Raw genomic sequence first — 22,770 nt, 5'->3', positions numbered from 1 at the left:
CAGAATATTCCTTATTAAATGCCACCGGACGCAGAGCATTTAACACACCTTTATGAACGTTATCCTTTCCGGTGACAAGCGGAATGACTGCGTTCGGTCTTCGGCCATCCTGCATTGGGTTCCACGTGTACTCCCTTTAGACGACCACGTGTCATATCATATTTTAACCTTTACATGTACAAAGTGCATTTCCAGAATGCAACGTATAAATCACATGGAAAAAGCATTCACTAAACGCGACTTATGAGTTCATAGGAGCTTACAAATACATCCGTTTTAATTTATATGAATCTATTTTTTTTTAATCCATACAATTATACGTGCCTCGTTAACAACATAAGTTAGAAAAGTCTTTCGCTCTTTTCTTACAAACTCTCGTGCCCAGACATAACATATAGTGAAATGAGTAAAACTTTATGTAGGAACTTAATAGGCCACGATGGAATAAGGAAGGTGTGAGGGCAGTGTTGGCTGCCATGAAGGAGCTCAAGATCAACAGCCGCAACAGCCGCTCAGGGTGGCGGAGGGCCTGAACCCCGCCGTTCAACAGCAACTGAACCTCGAATCCGTCAAAACTCGAGCCATTAGTCTATTCAAGGATATTTCTCGCATCCTCGAAGACTTCGACGCCATCGCTCGCAACAATGCTGTCCCCAAATGGTTCTCTTCTTTGTTTTCTTGAATTAATTTATTCTATTTTTAGCAGTAGGACGAAATTCCAAATGATCTGCTTATACATGTGGATTGTCACAGTTGAGTGAGTGTAGAACTTCACTCTCTAGCGCTTACATATTATCCAAGCCCCCTTAAATTTTTTTTTAAAAAAAGAACCGACCTAAGATAGACTTGCACATTGGCTAGTAGAAGGGAATGATGTATAAGAAGGTAGGCTTGCACAGATGATATTGATTTCCTTTTTGGTATCTTATTATACTGCTGATTTCTGTTTTCCATATTATTTGGAAAATGGAATCCGAATTTTCCACGAGATAAATAAAGCCTAATTTTTTTGTTGGTAAAACTGTAAATAATACCATTAACCAACAAGAAATCAATACACCCAAAGAGCACCTATTTTCCAAAACCACCTTCTAGGAAGGGTGCAATGAAGAATAAAGCCTAATTTTTTTTTTACATGAAATCTGAGCTCCCACTTTCACACACCCTTTATTTTTCTATAGACTCTGTTTAACTAATTGGTTCTTGTTTGAAATTGAGATGAAGTATTTTACAGTTGATACTTGATGGTATATCCTTAAGAATTACCAATCAAAAAAGAAAAAGATGGTATTTTTAGGAAGTATATAAAACTCATGCTGGTTTCCAACTCATTCCTCATACATGTTAACCTTTAGTTTTTATAAATCCTCTTTGCCAGGCAAGATATTCTGGGGCAGTTTTCTATGGTGAATCTCGAGCTTTTTAACATTGTTGAAGATATTAAGAAGGTTTCCAAGGCTTTCGTTGTACACCCCAGGAATGTAAATGCTGAGAATGCTGCAAGTACGGACTTCTTTATTCACACTTGGTAAATTTGTAAAGTTGGACTTTTATTGTCCTTTTCTAATCATACACGCGTACCACTGATACTCGTCGTTGCGTATAAGCAAGCATGCAGATTGTCTAGAAGAAAGTGGATCACCAAGAAAGTTGGTGTCTTACTAATTCTCTTCTCTTGAATGCTACCTAAGGGTATATATATTTGGTTTGACCGCTAAGTGACTCTTTATTTAACATTTTACGTATTTCTGACTTGCTGTGGATAGATTGATATACATGTGTGAATAACTAGATAGCACAGCGGTCAGTTACTATTGCTATCAATTCTGTTGTCACGTGGTGAGATTGTTTGAGCATAATCGATCAATCAATCAACCACACCCAAACCCAAATTATTTGTGGTATTGCTTGGGCGCAAATCTTGCCAAATTTGCAAAAAGATTATAGAAAGAAAGAAGCAGATATTTTTGTTTTGTGGCTATGTGATATTTTTGTTGACAGAAAATCCGGAAGATACTTTCTGTCATTTGTTAGTTGCAAATACTTTTTGATGCAGTTCTACCTGTTATGCTGTCATCAAAGCTGCTGCCGGAGATGGAAGTCGAAGATAATTCCAAAAGGGAGCAATTATTACACAGCATGCAAAACCTATCAGTAGCACCCCAAATTGAGAAGTTGAAGGTGGAAAACTCTGCAGATGCTGTTCTTATGTTTCTCGATCTGTGTGGCATTCTAAGATTCCTATAAACTAGCAGGTTAGAATTGATATGATTGGAGCAGCATGTGAAAGTGCTGAGAAGGTCATAGCTGATACCCGCAAAGCCTACTTTGGAACCAGACAAGGGCCAACACTGCTTCCAACTATTGACAAGGCACAAGCAGCAAAAATTCAGGAACAAGAAAATTTACTTCGAACTGCAGTAAATCATGGTGAAGGTGATATTTTTGTGTTCTGAGTCCTTTGCCTAAAAAGATTCTTTTTTCCCTCTCAGCATTTGTTAATGCATGAGAAATCGAGGCTTAAGATTCTTGGACCCCAATCGTCCATATGGTGATGTTTATTCTACTTAAACTAAAAGAAAGAGAGAGCACGGTTCTTGCAAACTATCATATCCATTGAGTGCCTTGTGATCAGTAAATTGCACATATTTTCTGATGAAGAATTGATATGGCATACAGGTATAGGAAGGGTGAAAATTTCAAGTCAAATGATTTTATATGCTGCTGCAATGCATCATAACATTTATGTACAAATACATCGACACGTATCTAGTGTATGTGTAGCATCTCTTTGGTGCTGTTTGGAGGTACACTGGTTTATTTCTTGTTTGGTTACATGTATACTCACAGATTTCATGAAACTGGTACTTACACAGGGTTACGTGTACCTGGAGACCAAACACATATTACTTCTGCACTTCCTGGTCATTTGGTAGATGTGCTTACAGTCACTGATGGGCCTCCCTCTTTCGCTGATTCGTCTGGTAGTCTATCAACTATTGTTGTCATGCTCTCTCCACTTTATTTCATGAACATTTGACTAGAGAAACTGATGCTATGTTCAAGCAGGCACTTATCTGAAGAATACTCCTCCCTTTTCATCGAGCAATGTCAATAGTCAGGGAGCTTTGTTACAGGTCAGTTTTCTTATAATTTGCCTTGTAAATGAGCATTTTCCTTAAGTAATGAAGATAAAGTTGTAACACATGAATTTTACTTCCAGATCCTCCTGTAATTTTGTTATTTAAAGGGGCTATGAACAAAGGGCCAAATAGTTATTAGACAATTATGTTATGCGATCATTCTGTTTGGAGAAGAGGAGCCTTGGCGCAAAGGTTAGAGTTGTGCCATGTAACCAGGGAGTCACGGGTTGTTGGGTTCAGCTTTGGAAAAGGCCTCTTGCAAAAAATGCAAAGTAAGGTCCGGCCTTCCCTTTACCCAGCGCATAGAGAGAGCTTAATGTAACGGGCTACCTTTTTTTGTTTTCTGTATGGTTCTACTTAATTTTTTCTTGTTCAGGGGGAGGGGATTTTTTTTTTTTTGGGTGCCTTTTCGTTTCGATAGTTGCTAATTACTCGCTCTAGGTATCCCCTTTCTATGTCGGCCAACCTGATTTTTTTGTTAAGTATGTTCCATAGCACCAAGTGGTACCGGAAAACTGTACATCTTACAATGGGTTTAGATCCATCAATTATTGCAAGGAGTTTAAAAGGTTCATTATAGTGTTTTAAAATCATATACACGTCTTGTGTTACACCAAATACTCATACCTGATGTTAATACTGCCAGTTGTTCACCTTCTCGTGCAAGTGTTTAACACCTTTTCTTTTTTGGTTGGGGTGAAGGAGGTGGTAAGAATTATTTCCCTCATTTATTTGAATTTAATGGAGGAAGCGAGATTAAGTGGACATGTTCGACATGTGTCCATGTTTGCTATTAAATACTTGAGTAATCAGATTGAAAAGATGATATAAATCTCTTTACCTCTATACATTGCGGATTGCGCTAAAGAGCATTAGGGAAACACTAAATGATTAACCTGCAGGAAGCAAATTAATCATATCCTTTTTCCCTTCTTTTTCTTAACTTAAACACAACATTTTAATCAATGTCCCCCAAGTTATGTTAATGTATTGAGTCCATATCTCCTTAGAAGTTCTTCAATTCTAATATCTATGTGTTGTTGTTGGAGTAGGCTTCTGGAGCACTTCGAGCAGCGGCTTCTCCTTCTGGGACTACTTCCTTTGATACTACAACAGCATCCCCCTTGCCACATGTCAACTCACCTAGGTCTAGTGCGAACATGATGAATACACCATCTCCTCAGCAACATAGCCTTCAGCAACAGCAGCATCAACAACAGCAGCAGCAACAGCAGTTGCAGCAGCATCAGCTCCAGCAGAGGCAGAAAATAATGCAGTTGCCTCAGCATCAGCAGCTACTTCTTGCCCAACAGCAGCTTAGGCAAGCCTCAATGCCTGGACTGGGACAGGTACGGTTTGTACAACCATCTTGACTGTTTTAAGGTATCTCTTTGTGAAATTGCATGAGATATAGTGTGCATATTCTGCAATGCTTGTTCTTTTTCGTCAACTAAGTTGTTTTTTTTTTTAATAATGACCAAATATTCTAGTTTTACTAACAAAATGAGGCAATAAATTCGATTACTAACTGTATACAAGAGAGCACCGTTCAAATAACTTGCTTTTGTTATCCCATCAGTCATCTTAAAACTCAGCGAGTTGCTTTGACTCTGAAAATACAGTACAAATACCAAAATATGCTTTGTGTAGCATCAGATTTTCCTCTGCTCAAATGTCTGTTGTATTCTTTCTAGATTGTCCAGTATATCGCATGTGGGATGCCTTCTGACACTCTTTTTCTACTTTTGCTTCCTTATCTGAGATTTCAAGCATTTCAAGTCTCTCTTTAACATTGTAGATACCTATAAACAGCAGCCCCCATAATTTACCATAAAAAATACGGTGTATTAATAAATGGACTAGCTGATAAATATCAAATGCTGAAAAACACTTTTAGATGCTGATACTAACTGTATCAATATGTTGTTACGTGAATGGATAGAAGTGCTGAAACTGATTATAATCCGTTAGTGTATTTGGTATAAAGGTGATGATAAGCACATTCTCTGTTAAAATGACTGAGAAGTCCTTAGAGATATGTAAATATAAATATGAAAGTATTTTCACATTAAAAAAGATGAATGACGGAGATAGAATATAAAGATAATTAGGACTTCTGTTTTAGGAAGAGTATTTTGGAGATCACAAAAGATATTAGGAATAAAAATGGTAAAAGGTTTGATCAACCTAAAAGTGCTTATAAGCTGAAAAATCATAAGTTGTGGGTGACCAACTTATGGCGTTTGGCTGATGACTTATTAGTACTTTTGATGTTAAACGTGTAGATATGCGAAGCTTATGAGCTTAGCAAAACACCCTCTATATCTTCTTTTGTTTCCTCCAATTATCAGCTGTGAGAATTGAATCCGAGGCAGCTGTCCTCACAAAAATGTGACTCTTTTTGTCTTTGCTGCCCAAATAGCTGCATTAGGGAATCCCTTGACTATTTTATGACAACCTATAAATGGATTTAACAGTGGAAGAGCCCGAATCACCTTCCAACTGCGAAACATCTTTCTCGTACAAAAGCATAAAAATCTGATTCAAATTCTTTTCAGGGGGCGGTGTTAGTTAAGTTATTACCTAGATAATTGTTTACTCCAGCAGATTACACGTATTTTCCAAATAGTAAGAACTTTTTAGTCTTTAAACAAAAACAGGACAAAAATTGATTTTCTGCAAACCAGAAAATTACGGCGAACTGTATTTATTTCTTTATTTTTGGTGTAAAGAAAGCTTTGTAGATAGGGCTGGGCATATATCGGGTATAACCGATAGCCCGAACTGATAAAATGTTATTGGGTTATCGATGCAGTACCTTTATTTGACATGATTGATTCCTTGTAAGAAGGACAGGGGATACTCTGTGTGGCATTTTGAACTGTAAATATAGCTTCAGCACAACCTTTATGTTGATATTAATACAATGTTACTTTCATAAAACATATTGATTTTCTGCACTTTTTTTTTTTGATGAAGTAAGTGGAATATATCATTAAAGGCATCAAGAAGATGCAAAAGTTACAAAAGAAGTGAGTTTGACAGCTCATTTACAATTAAGCGCTACAAAACTAGAGAGCTGACAAAGTCCAAGAAAACATCAGAGGTTTTTATAGTAGTAAGGTTAGCCCAGTGAAACAAATTAACCAAACATCTAGCCTTTAAGCAACCTATTGAAGTTGATAATTCATCAAAACATCTACTATTCCTTTCGACCCAAATACACCCAAAAATGCTTGCAGGTACCATATTCCAGACTTTTTTGATGGTTCTGTCAACTTCCCTTGAGGTCCAGCTCACATATGCATCTCTGGTAGAGAATGGCATAGTCCAGTGTAGACCAAAAATACTGAGAAACATGTTCCATATGTCTGTGGCTATTGAACAGTGGAGGAGAAGATGGTTAACAGATTCTGAGTTAACTTGGCACATGTAACACTTGTTGGCCAGTTGAAAGTTTCTTCTGGTAAGGTTGTCTTGGGTGAGGCATGCATTCTTTAAGGCCAACCAGCAGACTTTGGGTGGCAGTTTTGTCTTCCATACTAGTTTCCAAGGCCATAGATCAATCATCATATTGTTGGAGCACAATTTAGCATACCCTGCCTTGACATAGTAAGTTCCATCCTTTGCGTTTCCCCATTTCAGTGTGTCCTTCAGCTGAGTGTTTATAGTGCAGCTCTCCAATAACTTTAGCATGTCTATGAAATCCTCCACCTTCCAATCTTGCAGGTTCCTTCTGAGGATCGGGCTCCATGTGTTGCCTTCTCTGTTATGAGCAACAAAGGATTCTGGATTTCCTACAATAAGGAAGAGATTTGGAAAAGCTTCCTTTAGTGTTAAGTCTCCTATCCATTTTTCAGTCCAGAATTTTGTAGTGCCCCGTCACCAATCTGAAAGTGTACGTTATTAGAGAAAGCTCCCCATAAATTGTGTATGCTCTTCCATAATCCTGTGCCATAATGGGTTCTAATTCTATCGGTACACCAATGGTTGAGTCTACCATATTTTGCTATGATAACCTCCTTCCATAAGCCAGCATTATCCTGATTAAACCTCCAGTGCCATTTCATCAACATACTTTTGTTATGTACGGCGAGGTCCTTAACTCCAAGTCCGCCAAGTGCTTTCGGAAGTGTGACTTTGTGCCACTTCACTTGGTGAATCTTGTGACTGATGCTATTCCCTTCCCATAGAAAATTCATTCTTATTTTGTCCAATTGCTTTTGAACCTTTGCTGGGATAGGAAAAAGTGCCATGAAATAGGTGGGTATGCTATCTAATACACTATTGATAAGGGTAAGCCTACCACCAAGAGATATGTATTGCCTCTGCCATGTAGCCAACTTCTTCTCAAATTTTTCAACTACTGCATTCCATATCTCAGTGGACTTGTATTTGGCACCTAAAGGAAGACCCAAATATGTGGTAGGGAAGGAGCCTGTATTGCAAACCATAATGTCTGCTAGTTCTAGCAGATTTGGGACCGAGTTCACTGGGTAGATAACACTCTTGAGCATATTAATGTGCAGGCCAGACATAGCTTCAAATATCATAAGAGTAATGTTTAGGTAGAGGACTTGAGACTTATCTGCTCCACAGAAGATGAGTGTATCATCTGCAAACAGAAGGTGTGACACAGAAATAGGAGAGCTCCTGTTATTACCCACTGAAAACCCTTCAAACCATTGTAGTTGCTTAGCTTTTTCAAGCATTTTACTGAGTCCCTCCATAGCCAATATAAAAAGGAAGGGTGAAAGAGGGTCCCCGTGTCTAATCCTTCTCTTTGAAGAGAAGAATCCCATTGGGCTTCTATTAACAAGAATGGAGTATTTGACTGTGGTGATGCAGTATCTAATCCACTTGATCCATTTCTCTCCGAATCCCATTTGTCTAAGAATTGGGAATAGATAAGACCACCCCAATTTGTCAAAAGCTTTTTCAACATCCAACTTGAGCAAAAGTCCAGCTTCCCCAGTTCTCATTTTCCAGTCCAAAACTTCATTTGCTATAAGAGCAGCATCAGTTATTTGCCTCCCCTTGATAAAAGCATTTTGATGATCAGAAACAAGCTTCCGTATCACCCCTTTGAGTCTTTCAGCTAGCACTTTAGCTACAATCTTGTAAATGCTGCCTATGAGACTTATAGGTCTATAATCTCTTAGATCTATAGCTCCTTTTCTTTTAGGGATCAATGCAATAAATGATGCGTTGAAAGACTTAACCATGTGGCAGTTTTGATGGAAGTGGTTAATGGCGGCAAGTACATCATGCTTGATAGTATCCCATGACTTCTGATAGAAGGCCATTGTGAAGCCATCTGGACCGGGGCTCTTGTCAGGAGCACAAATGTTTATAGCGTCTCTCACTTCTTCTGAAAATGCATTTTCCAGACCCACCCTTTCTTCAGGAGTTAGGCGCTCTAGACCCTCAAAATGTGCTGTAGGTCTCCAATCCTCATCCTCAGAGTAGAGATTCTGGTAGTACTCGAGTATTTCACCTTTGATAAGATCTTTGTCCTCAATGATTTCATCGTCCACCTTTAGCATGCCTATGCAGTTGTATCTTTTATGGGAGTTAGCAACTCTTTGGAAGAATTTTGTGTTCCTATCCCCTTCTTTAAGCCACAAGCACCTGGATTTTTGTCTCCATGAAATCTCCTCTGTCTTTGCGAGCTGCTGTAGTTCAATCTTTAAGTTCAGCATTGTTGTTTTTTCAGCTTGGCACAAGATCCTGCCTTCAGTTAGTTGCTCCAGTAGCATTAGTTCCTCCAAAGCTCTGGCTTTCCTTGTTTCTATTTTGCCAAATACTTCGTTGTTCCATATGGATATGTCTTTCTTCAAATGTTTCAGCTTTTGGAAAAGGATAAAGTCAGGGGTGCCATTAACCATGTAACTCTGCCACCATTCTGCATTTTTTTCCCTGAAACCCTCGTGTTATAGCCACATATTTTCAAATTTGAAATAGGAAGGATTTGTTGACCAGTCACCACTTTCCAGTAGTGCCTGTGATCTGATATAACCTTTGGGAGAGCTAATTGCTTCACAGAGCCAAATGTGTCATTCCATTCGTTTGAGATGAAGAATCTATCAATCCTAGATGCTTGAGCAGAGTCTTCTCCCCTAAACCAGGTATATTTGGCTCCCTGAAGTGGGAGATCAATCAATTCCATATCTTGGATAAAGTCAGAAAAATTTCTCATAGCTCTGGATCTTCTTATGCAGTTGAACCTTTCATGTTCAAATCTACATACATTGAAATCTCCGCCTATCACCCAATGTTCACTCCATAAGCCCCTTATAGCAGCCAATTCCTCCCAAAAATCTGATCTTTCCCGATTGGAGTGAGGCCCATAGACTCCAGTGAAGCACCACCTAAGATCCATCCGGACCCCTTCAAGCATTGTGGATAAAGAATAGAAACCTTGTTGAACATCAGTACAAGTCCATAATCTCCTATCCCAAAAGATAGTTATTCCCCCACTAGAACCATTTGCCTTGAGTTCTGCCCAGTCTAACCATCTTGAACCCCAGATGCTCCTTGCTATCGCAATTGAACAGTCTTCCAATTTTGTTTCTTGCATACACAAAATGTCTGGCTTCCACTTTTGCACCAGAGATTTAATAGTGTTTCTTTTACCACTATCATGTAACCCCCACACATTCCAGCTGATAATTTTAACTCTCATTCTGAAAGAGCTTTTTGTTTCCTACCCCTCATAAGCCTTTCCCCTGAACTGCAGCTCCTTCTTTCATAATTAATCATACTCCTAAGGTTGTTTACCTCAATTTCCCCTTTCTTTTTCGATTTTTTATCTGCCCTTGCCTTGGTTTTTTGAAGCTGGCTGAAGTTGATCCCTCCTCTTCTGTTCCATCCTCAATATCATGTCAAGGATTTCATGTTCAAAACCCGAGACATTAATACCAAAAGCTTTGCAAGCCTTGGCCATGACAATTTTTGTCCACTGTGTTGTCTCAATCACAGAAGGATCAGCAATAGAGTGGTTGTTCTGAGAGCTACCCTCGTACCAGGGAAGTGGCAAAAACTGACTGCAAGAGGAGAGGTCAGACTCAGAAGCACTAACCAGAGTAGATGCCAACTTCAAATGTGGGAGCGATGATATTGACATGCATTGTGACTGGTCTTCTTCATCGTCTGCCTCGTGAGAAGTTTCCTCGGATGCTCCAGTGATGAGCTCTAGGGTTTGCTCCATCTCTGTCGGGATAGAGGGGGCCTGTGGTGAGCTGGCCATATGACAGGAAAGAGTAGGGCTAAAACATAAAGATTGGGCCGGCCCAGTCTTTCTCTACTCCATTTTCTTTTTCCCCTTGCCCTGTTTTTTAGCCTTTCTCCTTATTGGGCCCTTTTTATAATAAGCCCGATCCACAAAATGTGGCTTATGAAGTGGCTTAGTGTTAGAGGGACCTGACTGTGATTTTAAGATGCCCTCCAGAGGCTCCACGTGCTGAGGCATGTGCCTAGTAGTAGGTTGGCCAGCTACTATTTTTGTGGGACTCAATGCAGGCGTGGGTTTTGAAACAGACACCTGGTCAATAACCTGTACCACTGTTTCTTTTCCGGCAATTGCTGGACTGGGATGGCCGTCATTGATAATGGCGATTTCAAAGATCCCATCTTCAACCTTCAACTCAAACTTCCCAGGTATTGCAAATTCTGAGATCTTTACACATATTCGAGCCCAGAAAAAATGAGTTCTTGGTATCTTCATCGGCACCAATATATCCCCGCACCTATCACCAATGGATTTGAAGGTGTTCTCTGACCATACATGTAAGGGAATGCCAAAAACCCTAATCCATCGTTGCTCTGGCTGCTGTATATTGGGTCTAGAATCTACCATTGGTGACCACCATTTAAGAGACAATCTCCTTCCATTCCAAAACCAATCACCTGTTTTGACTCTCTCCGCCTCCTGCCTAAGAGGGAGCTCAAAGAGGAACTGATTGTGGGTGAGTGGTGTAACTTTGAGTCCTGTTGTAATTCCCCATCTACGAATGAACCAGGGTTGAATGACTTCACATCTTGGGCTCGAATTGAAGGGGTCATTGAATGTTCCGACCAAACAACTAGAAAGGAACTGGAGTTTTTCACCTCTGACAGTATTAACTTCCTCTTTCGAACGTTGTGTTGGCTCTGGCCATTTGTTGCTATCAGCTGCAACAGCATAGGATCTATCGATGCTTACAAATCGGTTTAAAACTGGGTTGTGTGGTTTACCCAGAAACCTGAGTATTTTCTCCGCCACATCTCCCCAACCCCAATTATAATCTGACTCTGGGATAATCACTGCTGATTTTTTATCTCCCAACCAAGACTTGATTCGCACAAAGCGACCATAGATGTTGAAGTTCTGGTACACTCTGTACACATACGATTGTATTTTCCTTCCCCATCTCTTGCATCTGTTTCCTTTACTCCTCGTTGTTGATTTGAGGGCTTCACAAACCCATCTGAGGTTTTCATCATCTATCTTCAACCTGCTAGTGAAACGATGTGCTCGCTCGATTAGGACGAACCGGCGAGTTAGACCATCTCCGATGTCTGCTAATTCGAAGGATTTCTCCCCTGCCAGAAAAAAGATTTTCTTTTCCATCAGAAGGTCGGCTTGAAAAAAGTCATCGGGAAATTTTTCAAAATTGCACGATTTCCAAGAGAGAAATTTTTTGGAGTAATTGCTAGTAACTTCTGCACTTTTAATATGCTTACCATGAACGGTTTCTTCAAACCTGAAATAATCATTATCCTATTTGGTAATAGTATATTAGTTTCTGTCATTCATTACATTGGCCAATATGTAATAACTGATGAGCCTGTTTATTAGCTGCATGGTCAGCCTCAGATGCAGTTCTCTCAGCCACTGGGAGCACAACAGTTTCAGGGTAGGCAACTACCATCTGGTGCAATTCATCATGGTATGGGTCAAAGTCAGCTCAACCAAGGAAATCAGCTGAATCGACATTTAAACCAGTTTTCTAGTCCTATGAATACTGCACTATTCAATTCTGCCCAAAGTACACCTAACTCTCAGATGGTGAGTCACAAATTTCAGTTTTTATTTTATTTGCTTCTTCATCAGACAGCCTATCCGTAATGGCTTACTCCCTTCATTTTAAATCCAACATTCTACATGGCATGTTTAAGGCCACAAGATTCACATGGCATTTTGTTACATTACACACATCTTTAGTCTAAGACCGCAAGATTCAAAAGTTTCCCTTATTTTCTTAAACTCCGTGCCTAGTCATACTAAGACACTTAAATTGAAACCGAGGGATTTGTTTTGTCCAATAGTTTTGAGTTCAAAATCACCAGATTCTGCTGTTTTCTGCCTCTTTAAATTTATTTGGCTTTATTCTTGTTTTCTTACTGTGGCAAGTTGCAGAACTGGAGAATGAATTAAATCTTTTAACCTAATCTGCTATGTGGTCTTATTCTGCTTCCTGGTAGACCGTGGAACCTAGATATGTCTATTGAAGTGACATACTTATTCCGCTTGCCTCTTATGTGCATTAGTTGGCATTTACTTGTATTTTTCAACAGCATGTTGATGCAGAGGAACTTTCTTTCTAATTCTGCAAACTGCCCATTCTACCAACTAGGACATCTTCATATACAGTTCCTATTGGATTTAAATGCAAGTTTTTTATCACATGCATTGAACTGGTATTTCACATACTGAAAATTTCGGGGATCTTTAAAATTGATGGTTCTAACTAAATATTCGTTGCATTGTATGCATTGAAGCAGTTACAAAAGTATTAGAAAATTTTCATATCTATTTGGTTCCCACTCAGCTTGTCAAATAGTTTTTTAGGCACTCATTGTTGTACAGCACATGCCATTGAGGTTATTGATTAGGTCAGCTGTGTGTGTAGTCCTCCCCTGTGACATAGATATAACTAACTTCCTCAGTATACATGCTAATGCAATGCTCATCTGGTCTGTTCTGTGTCATGCTTCATTAGATCGTTTGACTATTTGCTGTTTATTGCTTTATTATCTGTTTTATTGATGAACCAGTTCACTGAGTTATCTACTATGTACAAGCTATTTCTTTGTTACTTGTTCTACCATTGAAATGTGCTGAAAGTACACATCAATTCTCAATTTGTCATGCATTCTTTTCTTGGGCTTAAAATTTCAAATATCCAATCTGCTTCGCATCATGTTAAACTTATTTGGTATGGCAGATCTCAAATATGTCAGCAATGATGTCATCACAAACTCTTCTGCCACGAATGCAGGTGTGTCAAAATGTATTACCTAGTGCTGTCGTCATGCATGCTGGAGTTATTATTAGGTCTATCTATAATTATAATTCGGGACGAGGTGAGAATGCCTTCTCTAGAGTGTAAAGTGAGATCTTGATGTCTTTAGTTAGCTTCAAAGGGAGAAGTTCATTTGTTTTCTGTATGAGTGTTGATTGGAATTTTCTATTTTATTGGCATTACACACCTCAAATATTTTCTGTTTTGAGATTCTGTCTTGACTGTGAATTTGATTTAAATTGATGGGAGGCTACAGCTTCCCTGTTCTCCCAACTTGTGTGAGCTAAGTATAATCTTTTCGTTACATTTAACTTACATTTCTTGAAATTGACTACTTATGATTAAGGATGTATGTTAGTCTTTCACATGTTCGAGGATATTTCGTACTTCTAATATGAAAGTTCTGCTTTTTGAAAGCCATTTGCATGGAATAACCTAATTCTTCCATGTTTCTTTTGTATTATGTTGCCAATTGTTTTATGGCCTCATATTACTACTTTCAGTTTGGAATATCTGGTGGAACTCGGAATCTTGCTGCTGCAAACCTGAGTGATCAAAGTAAAAGCACCTCCTTTACTCATCTTTCATATAGTTCTGTTCAAATGGATTTTTCTTTCTTTTTTAGCCCGGCGAGAGAATGTTGTAAACCAAATAAACGTGCAGCTTGTTTCTAGTTGCAAAACGTTTGTTCCTAAACAGGGATGGCGTTTTCTCTGCAGTGTTCAATATGAGTGGAAACAATCCTGGTATGATGCCAATCCAACAGCAGCAGCAGCATGGCACATTTGGAAACATGTCGCAAAATACACAGAATCTGCAGCAGGGTATGATGCCTCTTCAGAACACACCTCAGACCCACCCTTCCTTTCAGCAACAAAAACCACAGGGCCAACAGTGAAGTATCTTAAATTAGAAGGAAGAGGATATGTATACCAAACCTCAACTTTTCTAACTTTGTTTAGTACTGACCTTCATACAGTATTCCAAGGCCAAGTTCTTGCAGTAAATTTTTATTAAAACATAACATTTGTCTAAAGAAGATTGTATAATTACATGCCCTGTACATTATTCAGAACTAGATCTAAATCAGAAGATCACGCCATCAGCATTTATTTGTTATTCCACATCTTTCTTACACATTCCTTATACCTCGTTCATTCCTTATACCTAAATCAGAAACTATAGTTGGTGTTTCATTTTGAGGAACTTGGTTACTATAAAGCCATTTGAGCGCTGACTCCTGCAAGCTCTGTCTGGCTTTGCTTTTTCTCTCGTGTAGCCATTGTCTTGCGGCAGTCGTAAAAATCTATGACCCAGTGACACCTTTTTCTGGTTGTAAAAGAAGTGCAACATCTCTGAAGAAACCATTTGAGTCTGCATATTCCCCATAAAATCCAAGGGGTACAGAAAACAATAAAAAAAAAAAATGAGAAGGCAAAAGAGTAGCAATTCTAGCTTTTAAAGGAAAGATACATGACAAAAACTATCCATAGGTAAAAGAAATGAAAAGAAGAGTACAAGGGAAAGGAGCCTGCTTACAAGTCTAAAAGGCAGGAGCATGTGGAATTTAGTTTATGAGGTTGGAGTTGGTGATCCAGGGAAAATGGCAATGGAGAGGCAGCAATAGATATCGGGTAGAGGATGTCTGTATGGGGGGAAGGGTGTGGTGAGAATGGTGGGGAAGGAGAAGGAGACGAAGAGAAATAGTAGGGGTGATGTGCAGGTCCTACGCTCACAGGCAGTGGGGATTGTGGAGTTGGGGGTGACGACAAGGGTGATGGCGAGGGACTTGCATAACCACTAACCATTCTGAGTTTATCTTCCTTCCTCCCATGGCCATTGTGTGTGTCTGTGTTTTTAAGTCTCGCGCGGCTGAGCTTTGAATTGTAGGTAAACCAAACGGTCACTAACATCCAGAATAGGAATATAAATCTATACATATTGCTATATGGATCCTTATCCCGCCTTGTCTAATCAATCTCTAAATCCCGACCATAAAATTGCACAATTCCAGACCTGACTTCCCAAAAACCAATCCACTTTGTATGAGAGTTCATCTGTATACCATAATAGTAGGTGTAATGTAATCCCTCTATTAAATTCTTGATAGTTGGAGTTATTTGATGGCTTCTACCACCATCACCATGTGTACATTACACTTTTATTAGCAATACTTAAATAACAATACATTGCGCTTTTCCCAAACAAGTTAACAAAGGCTATATTGAATCGGCACTTCTTGGTATAGGCTCAACTCATACATGGGTGTAGTCACCTTGTTCAAGCGGTGTCACGTGATACTACTTTGTCGAATTCTTTTATAATATGCATGTATATATAACAAATAAAATTAAAATATTGTGTATAGATATAAAAAATGAAATAGCCTATCGTTACAGTAATTTCTTCATTTGTTCACTTCTTCAAATATTGATACCATTTACAAAAATTCGTACGTACATCGTCTCATATCATCATCAGACCAAATAAAATAAAAAGTAAAAAATAACACACACACTATATTAAAAACACGAAGGTCCTTAGCGAAATGTCGTTCGCCTTTTTTACCCGTTTAAAATATAATTCACATTGGACAAAATAGTCATTTGATTATCCTAATATTTAGGACCTAAAAATTTGGTTATTAAATTTTACTTATTTAAACTAGGTACCTAAAATTAAGAACTTTAAATGATTAAAAATTTACCTTAAATAAATAATTAAGAAGTCAATTATTTGGACCGTTAGTACAAAATTTGTAGCCGTTCTTTTGAAGTAAATTCTATATGGTAATTGGAAAATGACATCCTGATGGTACTCCAATTGTATTCATGATGAACAAAATAGTTTTTAAACATCAATGAGTAATCTTTTTGAAGAAAAGTTTTTACTTCACTTGGCATTTGCACAAAGTATATTAATTTATACTAATTACGTGGTAAATAATGTGAGACTAAAATTAAAAACTACTAAATATGTAGGTAAACTATGTTTTACTTAATTTTGTCTTCTTCAATCAATCTAGACTATAATAAAAGTACGAAACCTCAATGCAAAATTGATCGACCTTTTTAAAATTTAAAAACAAATTTTACATTGGATAAAATTAGCGTTTAATTAATTTTTTAAAATTTTTAGGACATTAAAATTAACTAAAATTTTTATTATTAAATCTTTTCTTATTTGAACTATATAGGAACTTCTAATATTCAGATCTCAATAAGATTATTTATATAAGTTGACTAAGTTAATTTTCACAAGAATATATGATTTTAGAAATTTTTATTTCACCTAGAATAACAATAATCCAGGTGACATTAGAAGTCTTCCACTTCAAGATACCAAGAGATGAAAATTTAAAGCAAAACTCAAGAGATCACAATTATTTTTTAATTAGCTAAAATCTTAAAAGATTTAAGGTGGGTAATGTTTAAAATATTAGCTATTTCAAACTATTTTTTTAAAGAAAATGTTAATAAAACACATTCCAAAAGTATTGTCATAGAGTTTCGTAGTTTTTCATAGTGTCAATAAAGAAATCTTCTTTTATTGAGTTAGATAAATGTGATTACTTTTTATCATTTTTTCAGGAATTTGAATTTTTTAAAATTTTAGTTAATAATTAAGATACTTTTGTAAATAATATCTATGTAATTTTTATAAAATTTGTATTCATTGATATGAAATACACGAGCAACGCGCGTATGTTATATATATATATATATATATATATATATATATATATAGAGAGAGAGAGAAAGTACCAGTAATAATAATAATAATAATAATAATAATAATAATAATAATAATATGACAAACTTAGGGGACTAATTTCGAAATTTTCTCGATATTATTAAAAGTGATATAAGTTTGAACTGTGTAGTCAAACGGTCACGTACAACAGTCAAAAAGAAAGAACTGTGGGAGTCGAAGAGAGAGGTTAAGAGAGAAATGATAGCGGTGGTTAAATGGAGAGGACGGAAATGAATGGCAAAAGAGAATAAAGGTATCATCATCGGTACAGAAAGGGCATATCGATCCTCTCGTCTCTCGTTTTCTGTATCGTCAGTCCCTAGCGCAGTGGGAGCTCAAGCTACACAAGCTGCCGAGAGAGAGAGAGAGAGAGAGCAGCTGCGTTGCAAAGGGGTCAACTCTTAATCGGTATGTTCCCTTTTTAGCTCTTGCGGTTCCGCTCTCCTTTCCGCAAATTGTAATTTAACCTACTTCCGTAGAATCAGTTTCTTCTCCCGCCCTTTTAACTAACTTGGGTTTTCAGTCTTTAAATGTCAAAAAAGTAGAAACTCCTTCCTCCTAATTGGTGTGGGGATTATGGCTCCATCATCATTCCATTGCCTGATTATTCTGAAAAGCTAAAAATGGATTTCTTATGCGTCAGATAATGCTAGAATTAGTATAGTCGATCATGGTGGTGTAGATACCTAGTGCTTTACTAACCTCAATTTGTGGAATTTATTGTTCAAGTTATGGTAATTTCCTGGAAACTCCAAGTTGGCTTGTCATTGTTCTTTTCAGCTTTGACTTGTTTATTCTCTTTACTCAGAACCAATTCTTCTTCATTTGGTGATGCATATAGATAGTGTGGTTTTCTTGTCCCGATGTCAAACGAAGGGAACCATGTCTCTCTGTCTTCCGCTGATTGTGCTTTTGGGAAGCTTCCAGATCATCTGCTTATAGAAATTTTCGTTTGCGTCCCTATATCTGACTGGGGATATTTGTCTTGTGTTAAGAAACATTGGGCTCATCTGTTTCGGCAAGAGTTCTTGTGGAATGCTGCTCTTCTCAGAACTTTTCCTCTAGCTCGCCATGCTAAGAGATGGCCAGGGCCTATTCCTCAAGGCTTGAGCAAAAGGTAGGAGGAAAGAGCTGATGTGCACTCTTTTATTGTGCAGGCAGGGGAAAAAATTACTGAAAATTTTCATTGATTGGCATTTGAAAACTTAAAGACATCTCATGATATTACCTCCATTTCATTCAATTCATTTTTAGTTGTTTGGTGCTCCTAGTTTCCATATGGAATGTCTCTCTTGCATTTTGAGTTCATGCTAAAATGATGTCACTGTATCAGTTAGAAAGTTTAGTGCACCCCTATTTACAATTCAGAATGTCCTCTTCTTCAATGCCTTAATTTTCAATTCTTACTTTCCAAAGTCAAAGCATGACAATTTGGAGGGAGAAAAGAGTTTCGACTTTATCTTAAAAATATTCCAGATATATTCAAAAGCAAAAGTTTTCACCCGTTCTGGATAAAACATGACACTATGGATTGTCTTTGCATCACCATATTCCTGGAATAGTCATTTTGGTTTATGATAAGATAGGAACTAGACTGTTAAAAAAACATATGACTGTATGAAGTTAGATATGATGAAAAGAATTATGTTTATGAAATCTTTGAAGTTCGTCATCAAAAGAATGTAAGCTTTGAAGTTAGGTATACTTCCTTTATATTCTGAGAGAACAGACAGCGACGTTGATCTGCACTCTAAAATGAATAAGATTGAAGAAAAAAGCTTATTTTAGAGCATCTTAAGGTTAATAGTTAATTTGACTTCATGTTTGATTTGTTATATCAAAATTTGCCAATTCTTGTTTCATGTTTTCTCTATGAGTGACATCCTGGTGCCATTACCTTGTTTCAGGAGATATGCTGCACTGTATGTCAGCAAACATATCTTTTCTCTGGGTGAAGAAGTGGACGACGAGATTGTTGGTCATGTCTATTTATTTCTCAAAGAGCAGCTTGAAATTTCGAAAATGCCACCTTTGTCTGGAGTACTTCATGGAACCATCATAGGTACAGTCTCATTAATGACCTACATTTCTGCTATTCCTCTTTTCTTTTGATGGACCTCTTGCTGTTTCTTATATTAAGAGATCCAAAGAGATACTTCAGATGTGAGGATTTCAGTATGACAATCTTGGCCTGGCTTTCTTGTTTCCTGAAAGCTTTAGCACTTCCATGTGCAAAGGAAATCATGTTCTTTGTTGTTTTTTTCTCATTCATAAACAAGAGACTTTATTGCCAAAAGGTTATATTAGTGGGAAAAGGAACTAGGTAGAAAATCAGCATAATCCTTTTCTGGCAAGGGAAATGTTAAGAACCATTGCACGAAAGAATAATAGCAAAAAGACTCAGCCTTGATAGGTCACACCATTGTCTTTAGTTCGAAAACCGGTAGGACTCTGCACTAGGTATTATTTTTTGATGTTTTCACAACAGAATAAAGCTAATAGAAGGTTAACATATCATCAAAATTTGAAGTACAAAATAAATTGTTTCTGAAACATGGTGTGTTACACCACTAATGTATAAAGTTGAGGTAAAGGTAAATGGATAAAGAAGATACAAAAAGCTTCCTAATCTTCATTTGGTGAAAGGCCATTGCAGTTACCACCATGAGGACTACGGCGTCCGCTACTTAAAAACATGCCAAGTTCCGAGTTGCATCATTTACTCTGATATCTGCTTCTGTATATAATAGAGAGCACAGTCCTTAAGCTGATAATTGCAGGAAATCTTAATATTTCATCTCAAACCAATGAAGTAAGGTGCAGGTATTATCAGTCTAATCAAGACTCAAGTACATAGCAACTTCAGATGGTAGGTTTCTTTGAAGTGTGTCTTAAGTTTCCTTGGCTTTACTTGAGCTTTGATTTGGACAGCATAATGCCCAACCGATTAGGCACATGTCTTTGCTGGTAGAGATTTAATGCCTCTTCTCTATTGAGCTCGAAACTTCCAAACTCTGGATGTTAAGTTTTCCTTGATATCAATTGACTTCATTTTCTCTTATTAAGAGTGGGGATATTTGGAAAGAGATACAATATCGGGTATCCTCTCTGGATTTTGAACAGATCTAAGGTGGGGTGGTAGCGCCTGCTTTATTTCATGTGTTTTGAATTTATATACCGGTCTGAGAAAAGTTAGCTCAGAATATGTTGGAGTCGGCTACAGAAATTCTCTATATCAATTCTGTCCATTTGAACCTGTGTCATTCTAATACTCAACAATATATCTTTTAGGAGTAAGGTTTTTTTAATGAGTAGAGGTTCTCTGCATCTCACAATTATCCCTGCACTGTGTAGAAACCTCGGAAAAGAATTAAATAAACCCTTGGCTAAAACCAAACCAATGTACAATATTGCTACATTGGAAGGAGCCGCTACAGCCATTCAAACTGTTCCAAAATACCCTTCAGAAATGAATATAAAATAAAAGGCGGAGAAGGGGTCATTGGAACAACAATATGATTGTGCTATATTCTTGTGGAACTAGTGAGATTGGAAGAAACTATGTGCATCAGAGCCCAGAAGGAGCTACTTGCTTGAACAGTTACGGCTTTAACTGATTGATGCTATTACGTATAGAATATCAGCTTATCGGCTGCCTTGCAGATTACTATGGCTAGCCCGACAATGAAGCTGTACCACTTCTTTTGCTTGTGAAGGAACACTCGGAAATTAGATAGCGTACCTTTGAGCAGGAAAAGTGACGCCATGGAGAAACTACGGATCATGCCATAATTTATTTAGGCTTTATTTCTTACTTTTTAAGTTAAATTTACCTCTTTTATGGCTTCTCTGTCATTCTGAAACAGAAATATGAAGTTATGCAGCAGACACTTATAAAAAAGAAATTATGCAACATACATGAGATCTTCCAGTGAGATCTGATATCAGTTCAAAAATCCAGGGCAAACAAGCTTATGAAGTGGCTTTGATATCACAATCCCTTGAGGAGTATTTGGAGAAGGAACACTTTTTTTAATCTGTACTTGTATAGACTCAAAAGACTATGTTTGGTTGTGCTGTTCTTCTGTGTAGATGCACTGCATGTCTATATTATAGGTGTCAAGTCAGAAACTAACTTTGATATGGCCCCATCGATTGGAATTAAGTGTGGATCTATTTAGTGTTTAACGCTCTACACTCATAATATCCTGATATTAACCCATTATTTAACTTTTTCCTTCTCAACCCTATAATCTTGCTTTATCTTTTTGTTTCTCCGGGAAACAACCTCTCTATCCTCACAAGGTAGGGGTAAGGTCTGCGTACACACTACCCTCCCCAGACCCCACGGTGTGGGATAATACTGGGCATGTTGTTGTTGTTGTTGTTGTTTATCTTTTTGTTTCTCCAGATCAGTTTATTGCCTGTGGTAAGTCGAGGGACATGGCTCATGAGCTTGCTTCAATAATATGGCTGGCTGTGATCGACAACTTGGAAGAGAATGAACAAACATTTGATTTACTAAAGCGTCTTGCATCAGAAGGGGATGTAAGCAAAATCACAAAATCTTCTATTCTTTGTCGTACCTCTGATAATCACTGTGTGTGTCCTGTATTGATGGTCTTGTTATGAGCATCATCTTTCTGAAGGTCAAAAGAGGGGGTTGGAGTGTCTGCAAATCAGTGTTCTTGATGTGTGCTTGTGTCCAATAGTTGTTAAATCAAACTGTAGTGATAGTTCTTTGTGTTGTTTTATACTTATCAAAAAAACAAAAAAAGTTGTGTGTTGTTTAATCTGCTAAGTTTTGTTATGTGGTAGGAGCTTGATTATAAGAGGCTAACTATCCAAATATTAAAGATGGCAGTAAGAGCGTCAAAACAAATAGACTCGAGTCTTTTGATGCAATTATCATCTTACTTTATAGTTCAGACAATTTTCATGCTTTCTTTAGTAACATAGTGCTTCGTCTGTCCTTCAATATTTTTGCAGGTGATCTTACCTTTCCCGTACTCAAGGTCTTATAAAATCCAATCTCGAGTGTTTGAAAGGCTTTTCACAGACTTCCGTGACTGCCTGAATCATGTGGAGTACTGTGATCTTTTGGCATGTGCCAAGCAAAAGTTTCAACCTATACCATCTGCATGGTTGGGTTACTAGCTTTGCAGCATGCACTTACAAGTGTGTACAGAATGCAAGCGTCTATTCTGTTCCTGATTCTTAATATGTAATCTTGCAAGACATGTAAATGGAACATGACGGAGTGACAAGACTATGAATTCTAAATGCATATTGTAAAGGTTTATGTTCGAAATGAATGTGCTTTCAACCTGTCGGACTTGGAAAACAGGGGGAGGGGGTGTGATCCTACATCAAGATCACGGAATGCACATGAGAATGAGTAACTTGAGTTTGATTAGTTGTTTATCCGAAAAATGGATAGAGTTGAATTTATACGTAGTTCCAAGGATATGTGGCGCAACTTAATACAAATTGTAAGGATAAATAGAAATATAAATATGGATTGCAAAGAATGCGAAATAGATAAGGTTGTAAAGAACATGAATCTTAGGATTCAACAAGTAGAATCA

The 22,770-nt window shown here is 37.6% G+C and overlaps 2 protein-coding genes and 1 non-coding gene across 12 annotated transcripts; 2 read left to right on the top strand and 1 right to left on the bottom strand.

Annotated features, from left to right (window-relative positions):
* Positions 1-384: 384 nt before the first annotated feature.
* LOC104112723 (mediator of RNA polymerase II transcription subunit 8-like) lies at positions 385-14,548 on the top strand. Of its 7 annotated transcripts, none has more exons than XM_018776806.2 (11): positions 385-660; positions 1,379-1,503; positions 2,057-2,181; positions 2,256-2,436; positions 2,877-2,984; positions 3,070-3,137; positions 4,196-4,492; positions 11,983-12,192; positions 13,406-13,490; positions 13,933-13,987; positions 14,149-14,289. In XM_018776806.2, the coding sequence occupies exons 2-10, from the start codon at positions 1,404-1,406 to the stop codon at positions 13,980-13,982; spliced, it is 1,224 nt and encodes a 407-aa protein (XP_018632322.1). In that variant the 5' UTR covers positions 385-660; positions 1,379-1,403; the 3' UTR covers positions 13,983-13,987; positions 14,149-14,289. The 7 variants fall into 7 exon arrangements, with proteins under 7 accessions (XP_018632322.1, XP_070048507.1, XP_018632280.1 ...); XM_070192406.1 differs by having other exon boundaries at positions 13,352-13,490; XM_018776764.3 differs by lacking the exon at positions 13,406-13,490 and adding an exon at positions 13,352-13,405 and having other exon boundaries at positions 386-660; positions 11,995-12,192; positions 14,149-14,548.
* LOC104112187 (uncharacterized) lies at positions 14,456-15,584 on the bottom strand. Its single transcript, XR_011413179.1, has 2 exons — positions 14,969-15,584; positions 14,456-14,803 (listed from the first exon to the last, which is right to left on the bottom strand). It is a non-coding gene; the product is annotated as an uncharacterized protein (transcript).
* Positions 15,585-17,329: 1,745 nt separating this feature from the next.
* LOC104111935 (uncharacterized) lies at positions 17,330-22,511 on the top strand. Of its 4 annotated transcripts, none has more exons than XM_009621975.3 (5): positions 17,330-17,590; positions 18,028-18,299; positions 19,090-19,244; positions 21,594-21,730; positions 22,172-22,511. In XM_009621975.3, exons 2-5 carry the CDS (start codon positions 18,046-18,048, stop codon positions 22,337-22,339), a joined length of 714 nt encoding a protein of 237 aa, XP_009620270.1. In that variant the 5' UTR covers positions 17,330-17,590; positions 18,028-18,045; the 3' UTR covers positions 22,340-22,511. The 4 variants fall into 4 exon arrangements, with proteins under 4 accessions (XP_009620270.1, XP_009620196.1, XP_009620138.1 ...); XM_009621901.3 differs by having other exon boundaries at positions 18,024-18,299; XM_009621843.4 differs by having other exon boundaries at positions 17,991-18,299.
* The last annotated feature ends 259 nt before the right edge of the window (positions 22,512-22,770 follow it).

Source organism: Nicotiana tomentosiformis, unplaced genomic scaffold (genome assembly GCF_000390325.3).
Source record: "Nicotiana tomentosiformis unplaced genomic scaffold, ASM39032v3 Un00008, whole genome shotgun sequence".
NCBI classification, from domain to species: domain Eukaryota; kingdom Viridiplantae; phylum Streptophyta; class Magnoliopsida; order Solanales; family Solanaceae; genus Nicotiana; species Nicotiana tomentosiformis.
This window is presented reverse-complemented; position numbering and strand designations above follow the sequence as displayed.

Excerpts from the sequence above, each read along its gene's own strand:
- LOC104111935 (XM_070192387.1), top strand. Across the intron at positions 19,245-21,593 it reads ACTTCATGGAACCATCATAG|ATCAGTTTATTGCCTGTGGT; the intron begins GTACAGTCTCAT and ends TTGTTTCTCCAG. Across the intron at positions 21,731-22,171 it reads GTCTTGCATCAGAAGGGGAT|GTGATCTTACCTTTCCCGTA; the intron begins GTAAGCAAAATC and ends ATATTTTTGCAG.
- LOC104112723 (XM_018776755.3), top strand. The coding sequence starts at position 1,404 with ATGGTGAATCTCGAGCTTTTTAACATTGTTGAAGATATTAAGAAGGTT. Across the intron at positions 1,504-2,056 it reads AAATGCTGAGAATGCTGCAA|TTCTACCTGTTATGCTGTCA; the intron begins GTACGGACTTCT and ends TTTTTGATGCAG. Across the intron at positions 4,493-11,982 it reads CAATGCCTGGACTGGGACAG|CTGCATGGTCAGCCTCAGAT; the intron begins GTACGGTTTGTA and ends CCTGTTTATTAG.